Raw genomic sequence first — 20,645 nt, forward strand, 5'->3', positions numbered from 1 at the left:
AGACAGAAAGGTTACAAGATCCAAAGAATCAAGAGAGCAGGAACATCCTGCCTGGCTTTTGTGGAGGATGCTAAGCCTAAATGCTCCCTAGAAGAGAGAAAAAAACTCAAAAGCAGACAGCTATTAGTCGGCTAGATAGAAATATTCAACACATATTGTTTTTCTGAAGAAAAAAGGAGGGGGCGGATTGCATAACCAACCCACCAAAGTGTCAGAGCCCGTCCTTTTGTGGGTAAGGTCATGTCCCTGAACATGTGAACTGTAAATTCAGTACTGACAGCTCTGAGAGAAGAGGCACATGCACGCTCATCTGTCACAAGAGGGCAGATGAGATGGGAGGTCACACTTCCACAAAGAGCTACAGAGGAACTTCTCATTTCTGAAATGGAGACTGTGCCCCCCACAAACACAGGACAAGCTCAAATTTCTGACTTCCTACACACTGTAACCAGCCTGGCCTACAACCAGCTCCGGTTGCTCCACCAGGCAACAAGCAGGGAATCTTTAGAAAAATTAAGTCTGGTCTGGCTCTTATTCAAATCTGCATTTTTTTAAAAACATAGTTTATAATACTTCAAATTCCAACCATTTGTTTCTCCAGACTGTACTGAGACCCTTTTATGGAATCTAAGCAGCACTCACATGGCATAAAGAATTCTATTAGTTAAAAATCAATAAACTTAAGCTATTTAGAGAAAAAAGGGAGAAATCAATGCTCCATTTGTTCAAGTATGTTCTGCATATTTTTAGGTACCTATCCATCACAACGTATCAAATATTACTTAGCTCTAGAGAGTGAAACTTTTCAAATTAACAACACCCACATGAAAACGGTCTTGCAAACAGTAACATATTGTGCTTTCATTATACATCATGTCACCTTATTTATATTAAAATACCTATTGTTAAGGATTCAAAAAAGGACATAATCAGATTTTCCTAAGCTTGGGCAGAAGGCTTACCTGCTCTGAGTGCAATCAATATTGGATCCTGCATGATAATAAAGGTACCTGATCATTCTTATGCCCAGCAGCATGTTGCCACAACTGGGTAGAGATGGTGGACATGACACACCAATCCTCCGCAGAGCTCTCCTCTACTTAACTTCTCCTTATTTATTTAGTATACACTATTACATCCCAGTGGCTTTAATCGTGCTGTTGTGACAGGTATATTTTTAGAGTTCTCATCAAAATAGTTAGCATATTTGCAGGTTTCAATCAATGATATTTAGGTTCATTAATAATATATTCTACCATCCTTTTTTATATAAAACTGAATAAAAAGGCCTGAGAAGTATGCCAGACGTTGCAAGTCTGCCCCTTAGAAGAATGTCTCAAATGAATTCCAATTTTATTACTTACATGAACAAAATCTTTGTTCAAAAGCTTTTACAAACCCCTTACAAGTTTTTTAAAAAAAAAAGAAGAAATAAATAAATAAAAATAAGCCAAAGTTATTTGCTTAGCTGTAAAATGGAAGATGTCTCAGCTTCTATGATTTTTCACTTCGATAATTTTCAAGAAAGGTTAAATAGGAAGGTATTCCTGTCACGTCACTTCAGGAGGTGCCTGCATTTCCGTTCAGCACAAAACTCTTTGCACAAGCAGAAGCAGGCTCCTCCATCCCTGCAGGCAAACCACATTCCTCGAGGAAAAGACAACTCCCAACCTATCCTCCATAAGAACTTTGGCTGCCTCTTACTCGTTTAATGTAAAACATCTCCCCTTAGACAAATTACTTGGCTGCTAGAAGTTCAATATAATGGAAGCAAACAAGAACTGACATTCACCTAATGTTAATATGGACAGGCATATTGTGTCCTTCTTATAAAGGAAGCACAATTTCCTTTTACAGCTCTGTAAAAATGAGAATCATGCACTGGAAGAGCAATTGCCCAGCAAGCTTTACACATTGATTATGTTACGGCTCCATCACCTGCTCTGCAGCACAGCTCCACAGGGAGATCACGTAAAAGCGCTAATATATAACTTTCACCTTCACATCAAAATCTGTCTTCTGAAAAAGGTATCTTGAAATGGAAGTTTAACATCTTGTATTAGCATGCACTTGTGACAAAGCAACCCCATTCTGCACACAAGGCAGCAGGCACCTCTGGGGTGCTCCAAGGACCCTCTCAAGGACAAGCTGCTACATTCTCTGTAAAGATTCCCAGAGGAGCGGGCTGAGGTTCTGCCTGCCCGGGACTAAGCGGTATTGCCAGCCTCCAAAACTAAGGAGTTCATCTTCTTGCTTTTGTCTGTAGTGCCTTGTTTCCAGCTTTTGCGCCTTCACCCTACCCTGTGGCTATGTTTCCAGGCTTTTCTTTGGAATTACGAGGGAAAAATGGAAAGTGAGTTGAGATAAATCTTTCCATTTCAAAACTGCACCCTTGGCTGTGGTGGCCTTGAATGGGAGGTGTGTGTGGGGTTCCAAAATGCCCAGTGGTTCAAGGTTAACAGTAAAATAGTGCAAACTGGCAGCAATCTGCTCATTAATTACCTTTTCTGGAGCTGTGATTTCATGAGTAGAAATTTCAGCTTCTAAAGTGATGTGTCTGTCCACCATAATTGTAAAAATCACAACTGAGTCCTCTGGCGATTGCTTAGTAAACTGCCTCAGACCAGTGAATGGCTAAAATATCACACTATAAAGCCTTATATTTCTCTATTTAATTATCCTGTAAATCTCCAAGAATATTTTGTGTTGTGTTTCTGTCAGTCTTTTACATTTATGCATGCTAAACAATGAGGGCTTTTTTCCCTACGCCTTTCATTATGCTGAGGACATCAAAGTATTTTAATATATAAATGCATAATGAACAGCAAGAACAGTGAGACAAATCCTGACAGGTTCTGCATAGCATCCCCAACTCAAGTAAAGGCAACACTTGAGACGGACATACTAATTGGGATCTCATTTATGTGATGCAAAGTTACAGCTGGAAACAAGTAAGAGACAACACTAATTCTCTACAAAACACTAACAGCAGCTACAGTCAAGCTCTGCATTATTTCAAATTACTTAATTCCAGATACCCTGCATTCAAAACTTTCCAAAGGTCTGGCTCAGGATCTCTCTGCACCTTGAATTAACATATCACTATAATTCAGAGATGCAAATGTTGCACATTATATAGAGGAACAGGAAAATTAATTACAAATTGTTACAGTAAATTCCCAGCAAATAGTAGAACAGCTGATACAGCTCTTTGGAAAGTATTAAATCAACAAACATGGTGTGTTGGAAAGATACATCTTCAACATTGGATGAGATCACAGATTTGGCTGAGATAGTTATGTTCACATAAAATCTTGGGGCTTGACTTTTTAGGGAGGTTATAACACAAAACATGTTGCAAAGCACTCGGCACTGCACATTCAGCTTCTTGTATGAATACATTTCTCAAGAGTGTCACGGGTGATTCCAGCTGTCTTGTGGAAATGGCTTTTGTAGAGAGCTACTCAAGATAACGCTAAGAATGTCCATATGGAAATGGAGATACAGTAATTCGGGTTTAATAAAAAAACAAACAAACTGTAACTTGGTGGTACATATCATGTATACAATGTACAAGATATAAAAATCAGTGTAACAGAAATTGAAAACATGGCTGACCTGTTCCACATAAGAAATTTTACCTAATCACTATAAAATACAGAGCTGTGGAAATCATCATGCTTGAGTCTTTGAATCTACACAGTTTAATAGGATAATTTGTGATTCAGAAGGTTAGTGCAAAACTACTGATAACACTTTCAGAAAACAAAGTTGCAAAAGGAGAGAATAATGAAGGAAGTGGTTTGCTGCTGAAGAGCCACTTGAGCCACAGGGCAAACAAGACATAAGCAAACATCATGCACTGTAGTATGGCAAATAAAATCCCAAACATCTAGAACCAGAGGACAGTCACAGGGAAGGAGCCATTCTGGCAAGGACTTGCATGCCTCCACAGATTATCAGGAACATGTGAGACCTCACAGGCCACAATAATCCTAGTTTCCCTTTTTCTGAGAAGCAGGAGCAGAGAGGAACAAAGACCCAGCACACCACTGATGTGGCCACTGACAAAGTCCATTTTAAGGAAAGAATGCACAAAGTTCACTGCAGAGTCACAAGAAGGATGAAAAAAATAATGCCTTGCAATACAAAAATGTCAAGAAACTGGAAACCTTTAGCTTGAAAAGAAAATAAGAAGGGAAAAAAACACAGAGAAGGCTGAAGTGACTGTACCACGGCATGTAAGAAATTACACATGAAAGCTTACATAGGGGAATAGTGGGCAAATGTATTCTGAGATCCAAGGAAAATAAGTCAATTGGATTTCTCAGAAGACTTAAGAGGAAAAGTAACTCTCAGTTTACAACTTGAGAGACCAATTCAGTACTGAAGAATTTACCGAGAGCAACAGGTTCTGCATGGTGATTTTGAATCGAGACTTAAATTTTCTTCCTGAAAGATGAAAGTTTTAGGTTCAAATCTAAATACACAAATCTAAATATTGTGCATTACACAATGGTGAGAAAGACTAGAAATGACTTAGGATTGCCACAGTTCATCTTCTTGCCTAAAGGCAGGATCATCTATGTAATTGCTACTACCAGCTCCAAAATCTTTAAGTACAATTTATTCTGTTTTGCTGTCCTATTCAAACCTTCTTCTAAACGTCAGATCTTTCTTAAGTTACTCTCAAACTAGTAATATAATCTACAGTGTGAATGTGAGCACAGAAACCAGACAACAGTAAAAAAGGATAATTCAGGTGTTATGCCTGATCCCACCTTCCGTAACCAAATTTCAAGCAACCATCTCCATTCTGAGAATGTATTACCAGCTGAACGCAAGCTAAAAAGCCTATTATGTGAAGAACATGGGAAATCTAGGCAAGCAAATTTTAAATGAGATTATCTTAAAACCCGTAGAAAAAGCTCACCATAGAGTAATGTTTTCTAAAAAAATAAGCCTGAAAAAACCCTTAGACCACATAAAGGTTAAACTGCATATTAGATTTGTGTTTAGTCTTCCATCAAGCCACAGTTAAAAAACATCATTATACACTCACATAATTAAAAAAAATTTTAGTATAAAAAAGGAAAAAAGATGTAGGAGGGATTACAGCACCGTGTGGCCATTCATGAAAAGTGTGCTTTACAAGGCAGACCTCACATGACGGTAGAAAGTGTTTCATGATGTGTTAGCAAAAGGTGTAGATTATAATAAACATACATAAAGACACAGTGTTAACACTGGGCACATAGGCTTATCTGCCATTTCCCTACTTTTAAGAACTTAGTCAGTGCTTACCCAAATAATTTGTTACCATATTTTAAATGACACTTCCTAGGTGTGTATGTTTGGTGGTATTTTGTTTTGTTTGCTTGTTTGTTTTTAAAGGAGAAAAAAATCCACAACATGAAACTACTTTAGTAGATAACCTTGGGCTGCAGTCACTGTTTCAAGATATTGATTCAATAAGCCACTCAAAGAGCCCAGTCCCTCCCATGGCTGAGCTGTACAGAACTGGTGCAAGCTGACTCAGCCACTGCTGTTCATAGAAAGTACACCACAGCATCTCTGTAGTCCAGCTCCATGCATTTGCCCAGCATGCTGTTTTCAAAAGCTAGCGGAGCACAGTTAAAACACATCATAGGCATATGCTACGAGACACCTACGTCCTGTGTAGCATTACTTAATCCAGAGAAAGGGAGAAACAAAAATCCCCAAGTTACCAATAAATCTGAGTGTTGCAACAAATATTCCATGACTCCGTTTTTAAGTCAATGAAGACAGCATCACATAATCACACTGGTTTTACTGATCTCTTACCAGTTTATGCAAAAATTTAAAAATGAAATTTTATTTCCAAATCAATGGACCAGAGTCACATACATAAGTTAAGTCATGGCAGAGCAAGATAAAAAAAATGACAAACGCATCATCTAACCCTTACAAACTACCAGCAGTCTAAGACGCAAGGCTTTCAAACTTCGCGCTGTCAGCACAGAGTGTGCTCCTGCTTTCAAACATGCAGCTTACATGACACACAGTCAAGTTAATTCTTCACCATGTACCTCCTTTTTTGTTTGTTGGATACAGATACAATTTACAGATACAATTTACAGTGCCCGAGAACACTGTAGTGTCAAAATGCTGTGTTAAATTGTAATTCTTAAAGCTCCTTCTGCATGAGGAAAAACACAAATCTCATGAATAACAAAAAAGCTGAACAATATTGAGAAACTAAGTTTAGTTTTGGGCTTATCCAGACTGAATCTCTCTGTCTATTTCTGCCTTGATACAGTATGTGCAACTCATAATACGGAATTCAGGTCAGAGTTGAAGGAAAGTGTCTGAACTTATCAGGACTATTGCATATGTGACACTGTCTGCCACTGCAGCAGCCTGATTTACTAATTTTTATTAGTTACTGTTGGCCATTATGTTTGCTTAAAAGAGTAATATTAAAAAAAAAAAAAAATCAGTAATGCTGATACAGGCTACCAAAAACCATCTTTTTCAAGAAAAACAATAACCTTATATATTAACTCTCCTAATTAATGAACAACAGAAACCCAGAAATATTTATTAAGTTACTTCCAGAGACCAAAGGCAAGCACCTTCCAAAGCAGAAGATCCAACATATCTTTCTCTGCTCCCCAAAAACCATCCCTCCACACCCTTCATGCCCTAAGCAAGGGGCTGCCCTCCAAGCAGGGCACAGGGAGGTGGTTGCTGGCTGTGGCTCAGCATAAGGCCCAGCAGTTCCATTTTCCTTAGCTTTCCCTTCAGCAGATGTACCTGCAGCAGCATGGTTGTCTCAGAGTCTCCTGCTGGCCTTCCAAATTTAGTTTGAAGCCGGCCAACGGGTTTAGAAATTATTTAGAAAGCAGCCATGGGGGGAAGCTGGAAAAAGACGCAGAATAGCTGGAAGCACTGTATGAGTCTTATTTCCTTAGAAAATTATGCTAAAAGGAAAGTGTTGTCCCCTCCCCTCGAGCACATGCACACAGACACTAAACACGCCGCAGATATTAAACTGCAGCTGAAAGGAAGAAGAGGGCAGCAGCCCAACAACGCAGAAAAGACTCCTTGCATACTAATGCTGGGCAATAATTCATCCCAGCTTTGAACAAATAAGATATACTGAACTGAATTATAAGGGCTAATTAAATGTAAGATTAAATTGAGTCCATGCTTTATCTCTGCATCTCCTTACCACATCATAGGAAATTTTAAAGGAGATCATTCCCCAGTGGCCTATAACTACTGCAGAAAGTAAAGAATTCATGGCTCCAGTGAGACATGAAAAAGCCTGCTTCTGTCTCTGGGTGGTCTTTCTAATGCTTCTCCCTCCTATGACTTTACCCTGACCTAATCAGCCAGCCTTTAAACACACAAAAGTCACTTACCACTCACTGACAGAGACACGTCTTTAGGTTTTTACATGTTTCCCTCTAACGTTCATTCAGCCTGAGACAGGAGGGAGCAGCCAAGCTTCCCGCTCTACCCAGATGGGGAGCCGTGAGTGTATGATCTGAAGATAAGAGTTTGGTGTCAGAGAGGGGAAAGCTGCCTTCCTGTGTCCAAAATGAGAGTCGCACAATTCCTCCCATCCTTGATTTGCCCTGACCCAAAGCTGTGGCCTCACTATCCCGCTGTGCATTTCTGCAAACATTCTTTCTGCTTCTCTGAAATCTGTGACACTTGGAGCAAACGCCGAGCATCTTGTCCAGCTGCCCAAAGGCAGTTATGGTTACTTAATTCCGCAGACTACTAAGAGGTCAAGTGGGGCTTTTACACAAACTTGAGGCTTCTTCCTGCTTCATTTTTTCTCAAGCTAAATAAATAGATGACAAGCCGCATTTATGATAAAGCACAGCAAACAACCTGCGGCTGTCCTAAAATAGCTTTTTGTCTCTCTGCAGGCTAAGATCCTGTACTGCTTGGATTTATCGGTAACACCTGCAATCTTAGCAAATGTATCAGCATATAAATATTTACCTGCTTACAGTACAGACACTTTAATATTTGCTTCTGATTAACATTTTGGAAGCTTTTCCCAGGAACATTAGTATATAAACTTCAATTCAGAAAGAGACAACACATTATCAGTATTTTTACTAATTTAATGGCTCCCAAACTTATTTTTAAATACATGCAACATTGACTTTGAAAAGGAACGGGAATATGAGAAAGATAAATGACAATTGTCACCCTGGTCCTGCAATGTGCCCTTTTTGGGCACACATCTGCGTGGAGCCAAACCTCCTGAATTCTGCACAAGTGAAGATGGGTGCCTCTACCCTGTGCACTGCAGACCACTGCACAGGTTATGACTGGCAACTTTTACAGTTCCTTGGGCATGTGAGAAGTTTTGTATAGATATATATTTAATTTTAGATATATTGTTTTTTTCAAACATAAGCCAATGATCTCAGCATTCTGAGAGAACACAAAACTATCAAGGGCTTTTTTTTTTTCATTCTAAGAATTTACTGCTTCACAACATCTACTGCAGTAGGATGGCAGCTAGTTATTTTGCATGCATCATGTTGCTCATTTTTTTTTTTTTCCCATGGATAACATATTTAAGAATAAGGAGTGAAGGCCATTTCTACATAATAGGAAATGGCAGCCTCGTGAACAGTGACTAGGAAAGGATCTAGGAAACACACTGGAAAAACAACTTGCCCCAAAAGCCCAGATCACTCTGGCACAACTGTAGTTTTAGAAGGTGTAAGTATGAGGACTGCAATGGTGGTTTTTTGTTTGGTTTTTTGGTCTATAATATACAGCATTAGTGAAGCTGATGCAGATCCAGAGTACAGTTTTGATCCTTATACTTAACAAAGTCATAGAATCACTTTTTTTGGAAGAGGCCCTTGAGATCATTGAGTCCAACCATAACCTAATGCTAGCATTAAACCATGTCCAAAAAAACCTTGTCTAAATGCCTTTTAAACACCTCCAGGGATGGTGACTCCACCACTTCCCTGGGCACTTGTTCCAATGCCTGACAACCCTTTCTGTGAATAATTTTTTCCTAATATCCAACCTAAACCTCCCTGGCACAACTTGAGACCATTTCCTCTCATCCTACCACTTGTTACCTGGGAGAAGAGACCAACACCCTCCATGCTTCAACCTTCTTTCAGGTAGTTGTAGACAGCGATCAGGTCTCCCCTCAGCCTCCTTTTCTCCAGGCTAAACAGCCCCATTTCCCTCAGCTGCTCCTCATCAGACTTGTGCTCCAGGCCCCTCATCAGCTTCGTTGCACCACTCTGCACACTCTGTAGTATTTCCATGTCCTTCCTATGATGAGAGGCCCAAAACTGAACGCGGGATTCAAGGTGTGGCTCCACCAGTGCTGAGTACAGTGACACAATCACTTCTCTATTCCTGCTGGCCACACTATTCCTGATACAAGCCAGAATGCTGTTGGCCTTTTTGGCCACCTGGGCACACTGCTGCCTCATGTTCAGCCGGCTGCTGACCCACACCCCCAAGGTCCTTTTCCACCAGGCAGCTTTCCAGCCACTCTTCCCTGAGCCTGTAGCGCTGCCTGTGGTTGTTACCCGAGTGCAGGACCCAGCACTTGGCCTTGTCGAACCTCATACAGTTGGCCTCAGCCCAATGATCCAGCCAGTCCAGATCCCTCTGTATGGTCCTTCTACCCTCCAGCAGATCAACACTCCCACCCAACTTGGTGTCATCTTCAAGCTTACTAAGGGTGCACTCGATCACCTCATCCAGATCATTGATGTAGTTATTAAAGTCTATGGAACTCCTGGACAAATCTGGGAGAAGAGTCGTTGAATTATTAAATGGATGAGGAAAACACCTGTGGCAAGAGGTTTGAGAATACCTGTGATCAAAAGGAATACTGAAAGGTGTTTGGAGGCAGTAGTCGAAGACAGTTGCATGGGGAGAAACACCAGGGAACAAAAATGTCATTTCAGTTAATAAGGAGCAAAAGCCAGAGAAATTCACATTAGAAATTAGCAACAATAATTCGACAGTAAAGCTGACAGACAACTGGAAGCAAGTGCCCAAGGAGTGGCAGAGCTGGTGTAACTCCATGCCTTCAAACGCAGACTGGATGCTTTCACAGAAGACTTCTGAGAAGTATACTCTTTTTTCCCATCAAGAGCAAGAAAACCCCATGCTGTGCTAGCCCCAGTAACAACAGCCAGTATGAAACCAAAAAGCACCTAAACGTTTGCCTCTGCATGTAAGAACATTTCCACGTAGGGTCATTACAATAAAGCCAGGTATGGAGAGGTCAGTTTAGCATTTAGGATGAAATGAGCAGGATGGTGACCACAGAGCTGTAATGAAAAGCCTTGCCCAGGATTCACAAGTAACAGAGAATTCAATAAACAGAACCACCTTTCCGAAAATAAATGGTCCCAAAATGGACTGGATGGAGCAGTTACCCTTCTGAGGTACTGGGTCATCTCCTAAAGCCAGCCCTAGCTGCACTGGAGAGACTGGGAACAGAAGCTGCAAACCACTGCGAATAAAAGCTTTTCCTGTGATGACAAGCACTATGTAGAAATTCACTCACATCAAAGAAGAACAAGAACCTCAGTTTTCCATCTTCTGTTTGAAGCTGTAACTAATTAGATTTATGTCTGTAAAAATTCACGTAAGATTTGCTTTAATGAGTCCTTTCAGGATTTGCCTTTTTGTCTGCCTCTTTGCACTACTTTGTCTTTTAGTTCAGTGCTATCTTTTCTCAATCCAAAGATGTAGGAGAATAAATGAGGATTCATTCACTCAGCTGAACCAGCAGGGCCTCTTAAAACACTGTTCAAAAACAAGGGGAAAATGTCCCTGGCAAGCATTCAGGTCAGGATGAGATTTTCACATTTTTAGAACTTTGTTCAGCAAAGTGACTGGTGCCTCAGAAACAGGCATGTGCTCAAAGTCACCACGGAAGGCTTAGCTCACTTACACTAGAGATTTTTTTCTGGAAAGACAATATAGTATTTTTTTTTTTTCAGTTGGAAACATGAGTAAATGCCATGATGCTTTTCTGAATAATCAGAGTGCTTTAAGTGCTGACAGGTTTATAAGCAGGTGCAGCGAGCAAATGGGGGAAATCCAAGTGATTTGTCATTGCTGCTGTTCACATCAGTGATGTTAAATAAAAGTCAAGTTTATTTTTCTTACTGCTGTTTGGGAAGCTGAGAAGCACCAATAAGCAAAAGCAAAGCAGACTCCCGTTTTGCACGACTCCACTTACATTTTCTCTGCTTCTCCAGTACCTTGATGATACGCTCCAAATGGCTTAACGTAATTCCTACAGATCTTGAAAGCACTCAACCAGAGAAGTGCAAGACAAGTGGAAGAGACTGTTTCTATCCAAACAGTAACCTTCAAGCTTAACCAAAAGAGTAGCAAGGAAGGAATGAGAATAAAGCATTCCTTACGTCTTCCCACAAACAAAACTTGGTTTCAAAGGTGCAAAATACCAAACAAGAGAAGTGACTGCACCAGTCCCCAGGATGGCTGCCCCTGCAAAAATTCACAGTTTTCAGTAACAGCTCTGCTACAATGTTATGTTAAAAGCCTCATCTTCTCTTGGGAAGGAGCAAGGGGTTTCACCAAAGTGGGGTTCTTCAGGCTGAACTTTGAGCCTTTCAGGGATCTGAAGCTGCCCTAAGCCAGCAGTCAGGACTCTGTTGTCTCCTACTGCACTGCCTGCTCATGGCGAGCTGCTGCCTGAGGTCTTCAGCTGTCAGCCAGAAAACACCACATCCATACTTCGACCTTCATTCTTTTATTTTCTAGGGCATTGCATGGCTTCTCCATTGAGCTGGCAGAAAAGCTGGGGCAAATGGGAAGAATCGTATTTCATAGCTGATTTGAGTTCAGCTATCCACTAGAGATGATATATAAAGGAAAAGTTTCAAAAAAAAAAAAATCAAGCAAAACTAAGCCACTTTCACAATATTGTAATATTTATAACATGTATTTAAATAATATTTATGAAATTTATGCAAAATCACTCCTCAATGAAATACAGTTTTTTAAAAAACATCACCCTAGAATTAAGGAAGAGAGAAAATATTCAACATGTTACTTCACTGTTAGATGTAACACTGCCAATATATTTTGAAACTATACACTAGAAGTCTCATAAATGTTTAATTTATCAGGAAACACTTGGAAATGCTAAACCAATAGTGAGCAATGTTGATGCACTTCAATGACATCTCATTTAAAAGACTCAGCCTTTTCACTTTTATACAGCTAAAGCAAGCATCCTCCTAATAAAAGTTTTCACATTTGCAAGGAACAGCCAAAAAGGAAGCTGCAAATACTTTTATACATCTTATATAATTTTTATATATTTTCACAAATTTGTATTGAAAGAAAAATGTAGAGATTTCATCTCCTGGATACACTACAGAAAAAACATGTTACCTATGTAGCAAGGAGGTACCATATAGAAAAAAAAAAATTGAATCTTGGGAGGAGCAAGTGGTAACGATGTTCAACTTTTTGTCATGTACCTAATGTTGTGTACCATCTCTGAAAAATCAGTTTAATCAAGAAACATTCCTTTGACACTCAGGTCTGGCTAGTTGTTTGATCTTGCATTTCAGCTGAGAGAAGAGATCATTTACCAAATATGTGAAGTCCCACCCCAATAAGATTTATTCTTTAAAGACAATACATTAGAAATTAAACTGTTATGGGACCAGAACAGAGAACATGGAAGATCGAAATTTTGTTCAGCTCTTCTTGTTGTCATGTAACAAAATCACGTCCATAGTTAAGTTATATATCAAGTGAACTTCCAACTGCTCCAAATATTTTATTTTCTAAAAAAACCAAAACAACAGCCCCTCACAAATTTTCATGTTTTACTACCTTCTCTGCCCATGTCTGAAGCCATACATTCAAAGGACACGCACTGACATTACCATGTAAACAAAATGCTGGGAAGTTAGGCAAACTCTTGCAAAGATCTGCAGAAAATTCACACTTCTACAGATTTTTTTTAATCTAAACGTGAGGAGTCCAACCTAGTGGCACAGATGGCGTAGTTCCTGAATATAATTTCCTAATTAAATTTACAGCCTGGGCAATAACCATCTGCAGTCAGCTTTAACCTCTGTGTCCTGGCTAAATGCTATCTGGCATCACTCATTTGTGTCCTTCCAAAAATTCCTCAGAAGTTTCATCCAAATTCAGTTTTCTTCACATTCTGTGCTATAAATGTCTCTAGAGTCTTGCTGCATAGTTTTAAATAGCTGCCAGAAGGGACTGCACTCCCATGACACAGAGCATAATCTGTTTGTGTGGCTTATAAATACTTCTGCATCCTGTGGAAGGGGGACTGTTTTGTCAGAACAAAATTAAATCTGTTAAATTGGTGAAGAGTCATTGCAGGTACAAAATTAATGAACTCAGTGGAGTTTTCAGTCTCGTATTAGGCTATGCAGAGATGAAACATTCACAACAGTGTGCTGCCACTGTTAAAACATGAGTGCACAGTCTAAAGACCCAAGTTATCATCTCATGTGTGTTGGCTAGAAACATCGTAAACCAAGAACATCTTGGAGGCAAAGACATGCAAAAGCATCCTGGCTTTTCCCAAACATACTGCACATAACTGTTCTGTAGCAAAGAGAGCACAGGAAAAAAACTCCAACTTCAGAATGTGACTTTCAGTGCCAGAAGGAAAGGGAGGGGGGCAAGTACATTGTATTGCTCATATGCCAAGAAGAAGGGAAAATGTTCTATACATTACAATTAATAGAAATCAATGAAAAAGACTTTTAACTGAAAAAATGCCTTACCTTGAGAAGTTGAGGAAATGAACATGTCTAGTGAATAAATAGGGCTGCTCAGCAGTGCTTATGTTTTTAATCAATTCCATCTAAAAAAAATTAACAAATCAAATTTTCCATGTTATGTCAATGTGCACTTTAAGACATATATAAACAACATATGATGATGTAGTTCTCAACTCTGAATTACTCAGGGACTCCTTCCCCACTCTCCCTCCCAAGCACTGTCATCAAGACAGCATGACTACTACTTCACGTCTAAGCAAGAAAGGTCAAGCTGCAGACACCATCCTGCTATCATGGAGCTTGTTAACTTCCAAAAGTGGGTATCAGTTTAAAGGAAGGCATAAACTAAATCTGCACCAGAGCTTTGCAAGTGGCAGCTGCCCTCTGAAGACAATGGCTCTATACATCAGAATGCCAAAATGCAAAATGCCTGAAATTGTAAAAGAAAATGGGATCTTAGCCAATGACCATATAACAATAAAAATGGCCAACATTGCCAAAGCACTGATTGACCAGGCTGTTTAAATACAGGAATCAGTACTTCCATTTCTTTTACTATTACAGCAAATTCAGAGTACAAATTAAATGGGCAGTCTTAGGAAGATGATGCCATGTTCTAGTTCAAGCACATTCACCCAATTTTTTTTGTTTTTAATAAATGATTTAGTTTCAGATCACTAAAGTGGAATAATGTAAACAGCATATACTGAAGACTGCACACCATGGATATGAATGTCTATGTTGTCTAAGCTGAGCTGTAGCTATGACCTACACCGGGGGTGTCAAACTCATTTCATCGGGGGGACACATCAGCCTCGTGGTTGCCTTCAGAGGGCAAAATGCAATTATAGGACTGTTTAAATGTAGGAGTAGTTACATTTGTACAGTCCTAAAATTGCTTTTGGCCCTCTGAAGACAATCATGAGGCTGATGTGGGCCCTGGTGAAAATGAGTTTGACACCCCTGATCTAGAGAAAGCTGAAAGTGGCTACAGGAGGATCATGCTAGAGAGTTGAGATGTTTCGGTTAATTTTGCTTCCTTACTATTAACTTCCTAAGATTTATCTTCTGATTTCCTGTTCCAGGCTTAAATGCAGCCTATAATATGGACACTGAACACAAATGCATTTTAAATGATAGGTTTACTGATTTTATAAACTGAGTAGTATAGAATAAGACAGAAAGTAACAGAGATTCATTACTGGAAAAAAAGAAAAAAAGAGATAAGAGAAGCTGAAACATTCTTGTTTGAGTCATATCAATTAATGTACTAAACTTAAACACTATTAAGGAGACATTAATTTTTAAAAAAATTCCTAAAGCTTGAGTGCTAAAGCTGACATAGACAAAATAAGGAAAAACATGGGGTCCAGACTGTTACATGGTGAAGATAAAATGACTGACATGTGATGAGTTACTGCACTAAAAGCTTGAAGACCATGGTAGCATGTTCCTGCCATAACCAATATTAAACTACATTTAAGTGACATCAATTGTCTTTTTTTTTTTTTTCTCCTTCTATTTCCCAGTTTTGCTATAATGATGTTTTGTCATGGTTTTTACACTGTGTGTCAGGTTTTACTGTTTCTCATTCATCTTTCATTTGTCATTTTTCCTGGGATACATAACCTGCTGTCTTCTTTCAGACTACACAAGCTACCACCATTTAACTTCAAGGACCAAATAAAAAAGTGCACACGCTAATATGCTTTTCCCTACTTTCGCTCTGCCTTCAACAATTTTATACACATACATCTAAGATGAGCACTGAAGCAAACAGTTCAGTTTGCCTATTTTCTCAGGATGAGGCTTTTCCTGTCTAACTAGTTTGAGTACCTCAAGCTATACTAGGTATAGGCTGTGTATATCAAGGTATATTATGTCTGAGAAAGGCTGTAAACCCAAGGAAATGGAGTGTAAGAAGAGACTACCAAAAGAAAGAGAGTATAATGGAATATAAGAAGAGACTACCAAAAGAAAGACAGTATGAAAGGAAAAGAGAAACAACTGTAATTCCATCTTGGAAAAAATCAAAAAGTATCCTAAGAGTATAAATGTGGAGATATAAAGATAACCTACCCACACAAAGTAAGCCAAATGAGTTTAGAAAGACAGGAAGCTTTAATATAATACTGCTAGATAAATGTGTGGGTGGGCATGTGTATTACGAAGCACCACAGAAGCCTCCCTTGCCCCTCAGCGCACCCTGAGGCTGAACAGGTTGCCCAGAGAGGTGGCAGATGCCCCATCCCTGGAGACAGTCAAGGCCAGGTTGGACAAGGCTCTGAGAAACCTGATCTAGTTGAAGATGTCCCTGCTCATTGCAGGGGAGTTGGATGAGATGAGCTTCAAAAATCCCTTCCAACACAAACTATTCCATGATTCTATGATCGAATGGCTGACACCAGGAAGATTCACATCATACCAACACCATGTTTCCCATTGCACTTCACCTGCTGTCAGTGTCAGGCTTGTGTCAAGCTGCTGCTGGACTGGCACAGGCCCTTCTGCCTCAGGGGCAAAGGGAGCCTGGAAAGACGCACAGAGAGCAGGACAGCATCTGGCTCCTGTATTGTTTTTTTTAATCTCTTGCTACCAAACTCAACCACTTGAGCTATGATATTAGTTTAGTCCAAAGCAGACAAAGAATTCTGTTTTGACTTAAAGTACCTTCATATTTAGACACTTAATGATCAACTGGACTTGTAAGCAGATGTGGATAAAGCTACAATGTGCATACGAACAAACAAGAAAAAAAACATTCTTTTTAAAACCCTGCCAAAAGGGTAAGTAAGGCTCAACAGAAACAACACACAGATGTCAGGAGGGAAAAACAAATAACTGTAATGGCTCATGGCCACATGCAAATTGTGGCCATACTTCCCATGGGTCTCTCTCTCTGATGCCACTGTGCTGAACTGATTTCAGCCTAACAAGCCAAACATATAGTTCAGAAAAACCTAGTGATCTGCCCCTCCTTTTAAGATGATATTAAAGGAAAGGAAAAAAAAAAGCCCCAAAGAGAAATCTTCCAATGTCTCCCAGAAGAATAAGGTCTCTTCTCTTGCTGTTGTTTTGTATTGTTTTTCCTTTGGTTTTGGTTTGTTTTTTTACAAGGTGACTAGTGTAGAGGACTAACAGAGAGGAAGAGTGAGCTAAGGGTGAGAGCTGAGGAAAGCAAGCACCTTTGGATGGAATGAGTGATGAAAGAGAGAGATATGAACCAGAATACATCCATGTTTGGAGGGAGACTCTGTAAAAATATGCAGAGGAAGACTAAAAGGAGCACATGTCCACTAGGATAAGAGGACACAAGGAACCATTCTTCTTTTTCGCTGCTGCCTGGATCTCTCGTGTTGGTATTAGGCTGTTTGTGTGAAACAGTACTGAAAAAAACAGTAATTTGCTTTTGAAATTAATTACATTGCACCAGAGAGTTAATGCTGCTAAACCAGGATCCCAGGAGAGGGGAGTGCCAGGACACAAGAGCATATGGGGGAGGCAGGGGGTGGCAGCCTCAGCCCGCACCCACCAGCGCAGCCCAGGGCACAGCCCAGTCACCTTAGCCCGGCCACCACACACAAGCAAACCACAATCATGGGGCGCCCTGCGCTCCCTGAGGAAAGGGGAGCATGTACACCGCACGGCAGGAGGCTGCAGAGATGATAAACCACAGCAAGCAGTAGCAAAGACCTCTGTGGTGCAGTCAACACACACTTGCTGTCATCCCACCCCCTACCCCTCAAACAGCAATTCATTGTAAGGAACAGAGCTTTTAGCCTAAATGCTGATTTGCCCCCTAGTGTAAATCTTTCTGTCACTGTGGCTCCTTGCTTAAGCCTTTTTTCTAAATTTTTCTCTGAAATCCATTTTCTGCACTGACTTTTAAACAGGACGTTTAAAGAAGACCAGAAAAATCCTGTAAAACACAAGCTATTTTTGAATTGTAAAGCCCACCTGAGCAAAAGCACCAAGAGGCAATACTCCAAGAGGAATGGTTCTTCCTTGTCTGCTGTCCCACCCCACCACTGTGGGATCTCAGTTGGCCATACTGAAGAAACCATAATGGCTCGGCAAAATCTGTGTATTTGTACTCAGTCATTGCTGCATTGCAAATAACAACCCAGCAGATGGCACAGTGAAATGATTCTGAGAGACACTGAGAGACACAAGGCCCTCCCCAAAAGGGGAGAAACGTGGAGAGATGGCTTTGCTCCAGCCATGGCATCGTCCCTGCACAAAAACTCAACTTGGGCTTGCAAGAGAGGACACCTTCTTTCCCTCTTCTGGAATCGGCCAGCCCCTGACACTGACTGCTCAGAGCAGTTCTGTTTGGTTCAAGATTTGCAATAGGTAAATTCTGCTGGGAAAAAAAGGAACGTTCAGATAATAATCTCACCCAGACAACAGCCAAAACATTACTAGTTTTTTTAAGCTGCTGTGTTTCACTGGGAGAATTTGAGGTCAAAATATATAAAAATGGTGAGGCAACTGGGATTTTCTGGTGAGGTCAGCTGGATGACAATATGGTCTCCACTAACACTGATACAAACAGGACAAAAAAATAAAGTCTCTGTCTTTCTTGTAAGTTCTGTACCATTTTATACTATTTTCAGTCTCTACTGAAGGCATGTAGGGTCCAGGAGGCACAAGTATCTACAGGTATTTTGTATATCACTTTCATCTCGGTATTCATTTCCATAAACAACTCACAGGAATGAGACTAGGTCTTCATTTTCAGCTCTCAAAAATTTGGAATGGTTTCAAGAATTACTTCAGCTCCCCAAGCTGCTAAGACCTATCTTCTCTCTTTTAAAGCATTTAAGAAAAATTAGTGATGGATTTTTAGTGTGTTAAAGTGGAATTATATATAAAGCTGGCTGCGCAGCCATAAGGATTAGTGCTGGAAGGAAACAATATGAGGATAAACTATCAGTCACTCCCATATGTGATTGGTATTTGTATACCTATAAGCATACTCATTCTTACTACTCCAAATGCAGAAAAATGGGGGTGGAGGAAGAAGCCAGGGGGGAGGAAGAAGTCACTTTGCAGTAGTTAATGTGCCATTTTAAAGTCACCATCAACTAGGCTGACTTTGTATACATGAATACTACATATTATTTTCTGTATTTAATTTACTCAGAAATATTATAGCAAACAGTAAGGCACAAATTAATCCATTTATTTCCAGAACTCACTCCCTTATGCCCATAGGATGTTCAAAGGCTGCACTTCTAATTGCTTGCAGGCACACAGAACTCAGGAAAATTTCTTAGTAGGAAGGAGACTGGAAAAGGCAATGAGAGTAAGGATTCTAGTTATGTGCAATCTCTGCAGTCATTAAAAACACCTACGTGCTTAAATTTATTTAACAACAGCAGACTGCATAAGCTAAATATTTACAGAAAAGTCTCGGCTTGATCAGGGCTTTAACCAAACACAGGACAGACAAGTGATGGAAGGAAGAGAGATATATCATCAAGAGCGAGAAGCCCATGCTCACACTGGGAACATATAGCCCAGCCCAGCTCTCTTTTCTCTTGTTCAGTACCTGGAGCCTGAGGCCACTCATTCTCTTAACTTCCTCTTGTGTACACTGCATCAAAGGTGAGAGAAAGAATTTTTTCGTATTCTGATCATAAAAAACGAGAAGACAACTAACAATACCATGAATGACAGAACAGTAACTGTTTCCAGGCATGTTTCCTGGTGATTAAAGGCACTTTTCAGTAAAAGTACTCATTAAATCACGAACCTATTGTAGCTATGGCAATAAGTCATAAATTAAAGAGACTCAAGTTATAGCAGGACAATCTATAGAGTAAAACATCAGCTCTATAGCAATACTTCCAGCACAATCTGTGTTCCAGTACATTTGCTGTCCAGTAACCTAACAGTTTCTGGAGTACAAAAAGTAATGCAGGTATTTATCCTTTGTCAGTTTACTCATTGCATGAAAAACAAGTCTGGGCCTCTCTGGAGGAGCATCTTAAGATGCTGAACAAAAGCACAGAGGACTACTGAGATGTGATCTTGTATCATGTTTAACAAAGGACAATCTGCGAGGCTGAGAAAGGCAGAACAGAACTGAAACAAAGCGGATGATGAGGGTAAGAGCCAGTAATTATTAATGCCTGAAAGGTTTTCTCGTTTTATGATGTGTCTCCTCATCAGCAATGAAACTCAATGGAGGACATAGTCAAAACAAAACCCAAACAACTCAAAACACAAAAGTAGGTATACCCACAGAAATCCTCTATCTCACATCCAACAGTTAAGCAGGAAAAGTAACCAGGTAGACTCTGTAGCACATTATAGTTTGACCCAGACTCAATGGGACCTTTTTGTGAACTCCCCAGGCTCTGTGGTGCTGCTGGTGGGATACACAGAAGGATGCTGCAGTAGCTGTAGCCCAGGGCTCTGTCCCTTCCCTCAGCCACAGACAGGGGCAGTGGGGGAGACACTGGCCTCCTCCACAGCCTTTCGCTAGGGTGTCACACCCAGCTGTGCACAGAAGCCTTTGGGCTGGTGTGACAGCCCTGGCCAGCTGGTTCCTGCCTTGGGCTGAATTCAAGTGCTGGGTAGGGTTAGGTGAGCCGGCTGCTGGCAGGACCCTCGTGGCCACCTTGGAAGGGATGAAGGTCGGACCTCCAGGAGCAATACATGCTCCCAGATTTCCATGAACTGCTGTATCTAAAGTAACAATCTTATGCTCATAAACAGTCTACAAATAAATCACCCCCAATCACAGCACAATGCCACTGGCAGGCCCACGTCTGTATTTTCCTCATCGCAGACATCCTTTTGTGGTTTTAAGACTGCTATTCCTAG

General features: G+C 40.3%; 1 protein-coding gene across 2 annotated transcripts in view; it reads right to left on the minus strand.

The window, feature by feature from the left end:
* UST (uronyl 2-sulfotransferase) overlaps nucleotides 1-20,645 on the minus strand; it is a 169,061-nt gene that overhangs the window by 67,219 nt on the left and 81,197 nt on the right. For both annotated transcript variants that reach the window (XM_065057476.1, XM_065057477.1), the window contains exon 4: nucleotides 13,815-13,894. In XM_065057476.1, the coding sequence (XP_064913548.1) occupies nucleotides 13,815-13,894 (80 nt within the window). The remainder of the gene's footprint in view (nucleotides 1-13,814; nucleotides 13,895-20,645) is intronic.

The sequence above is a fragment of the Columba livia genome, chromosome 3, assembly GCF_036013475.1.
Source record: "Columba livia isolate bColLiv1 breed racing homer chromosome 3, bColLiv1.pat.W.v2, whole genome shotgun sequence".
Taxonomy (NCBI): Eukaryota; Metazoa; Chordata; class Aves; order Columbiformes; family Columbidae; genus Columba; species Columba livia.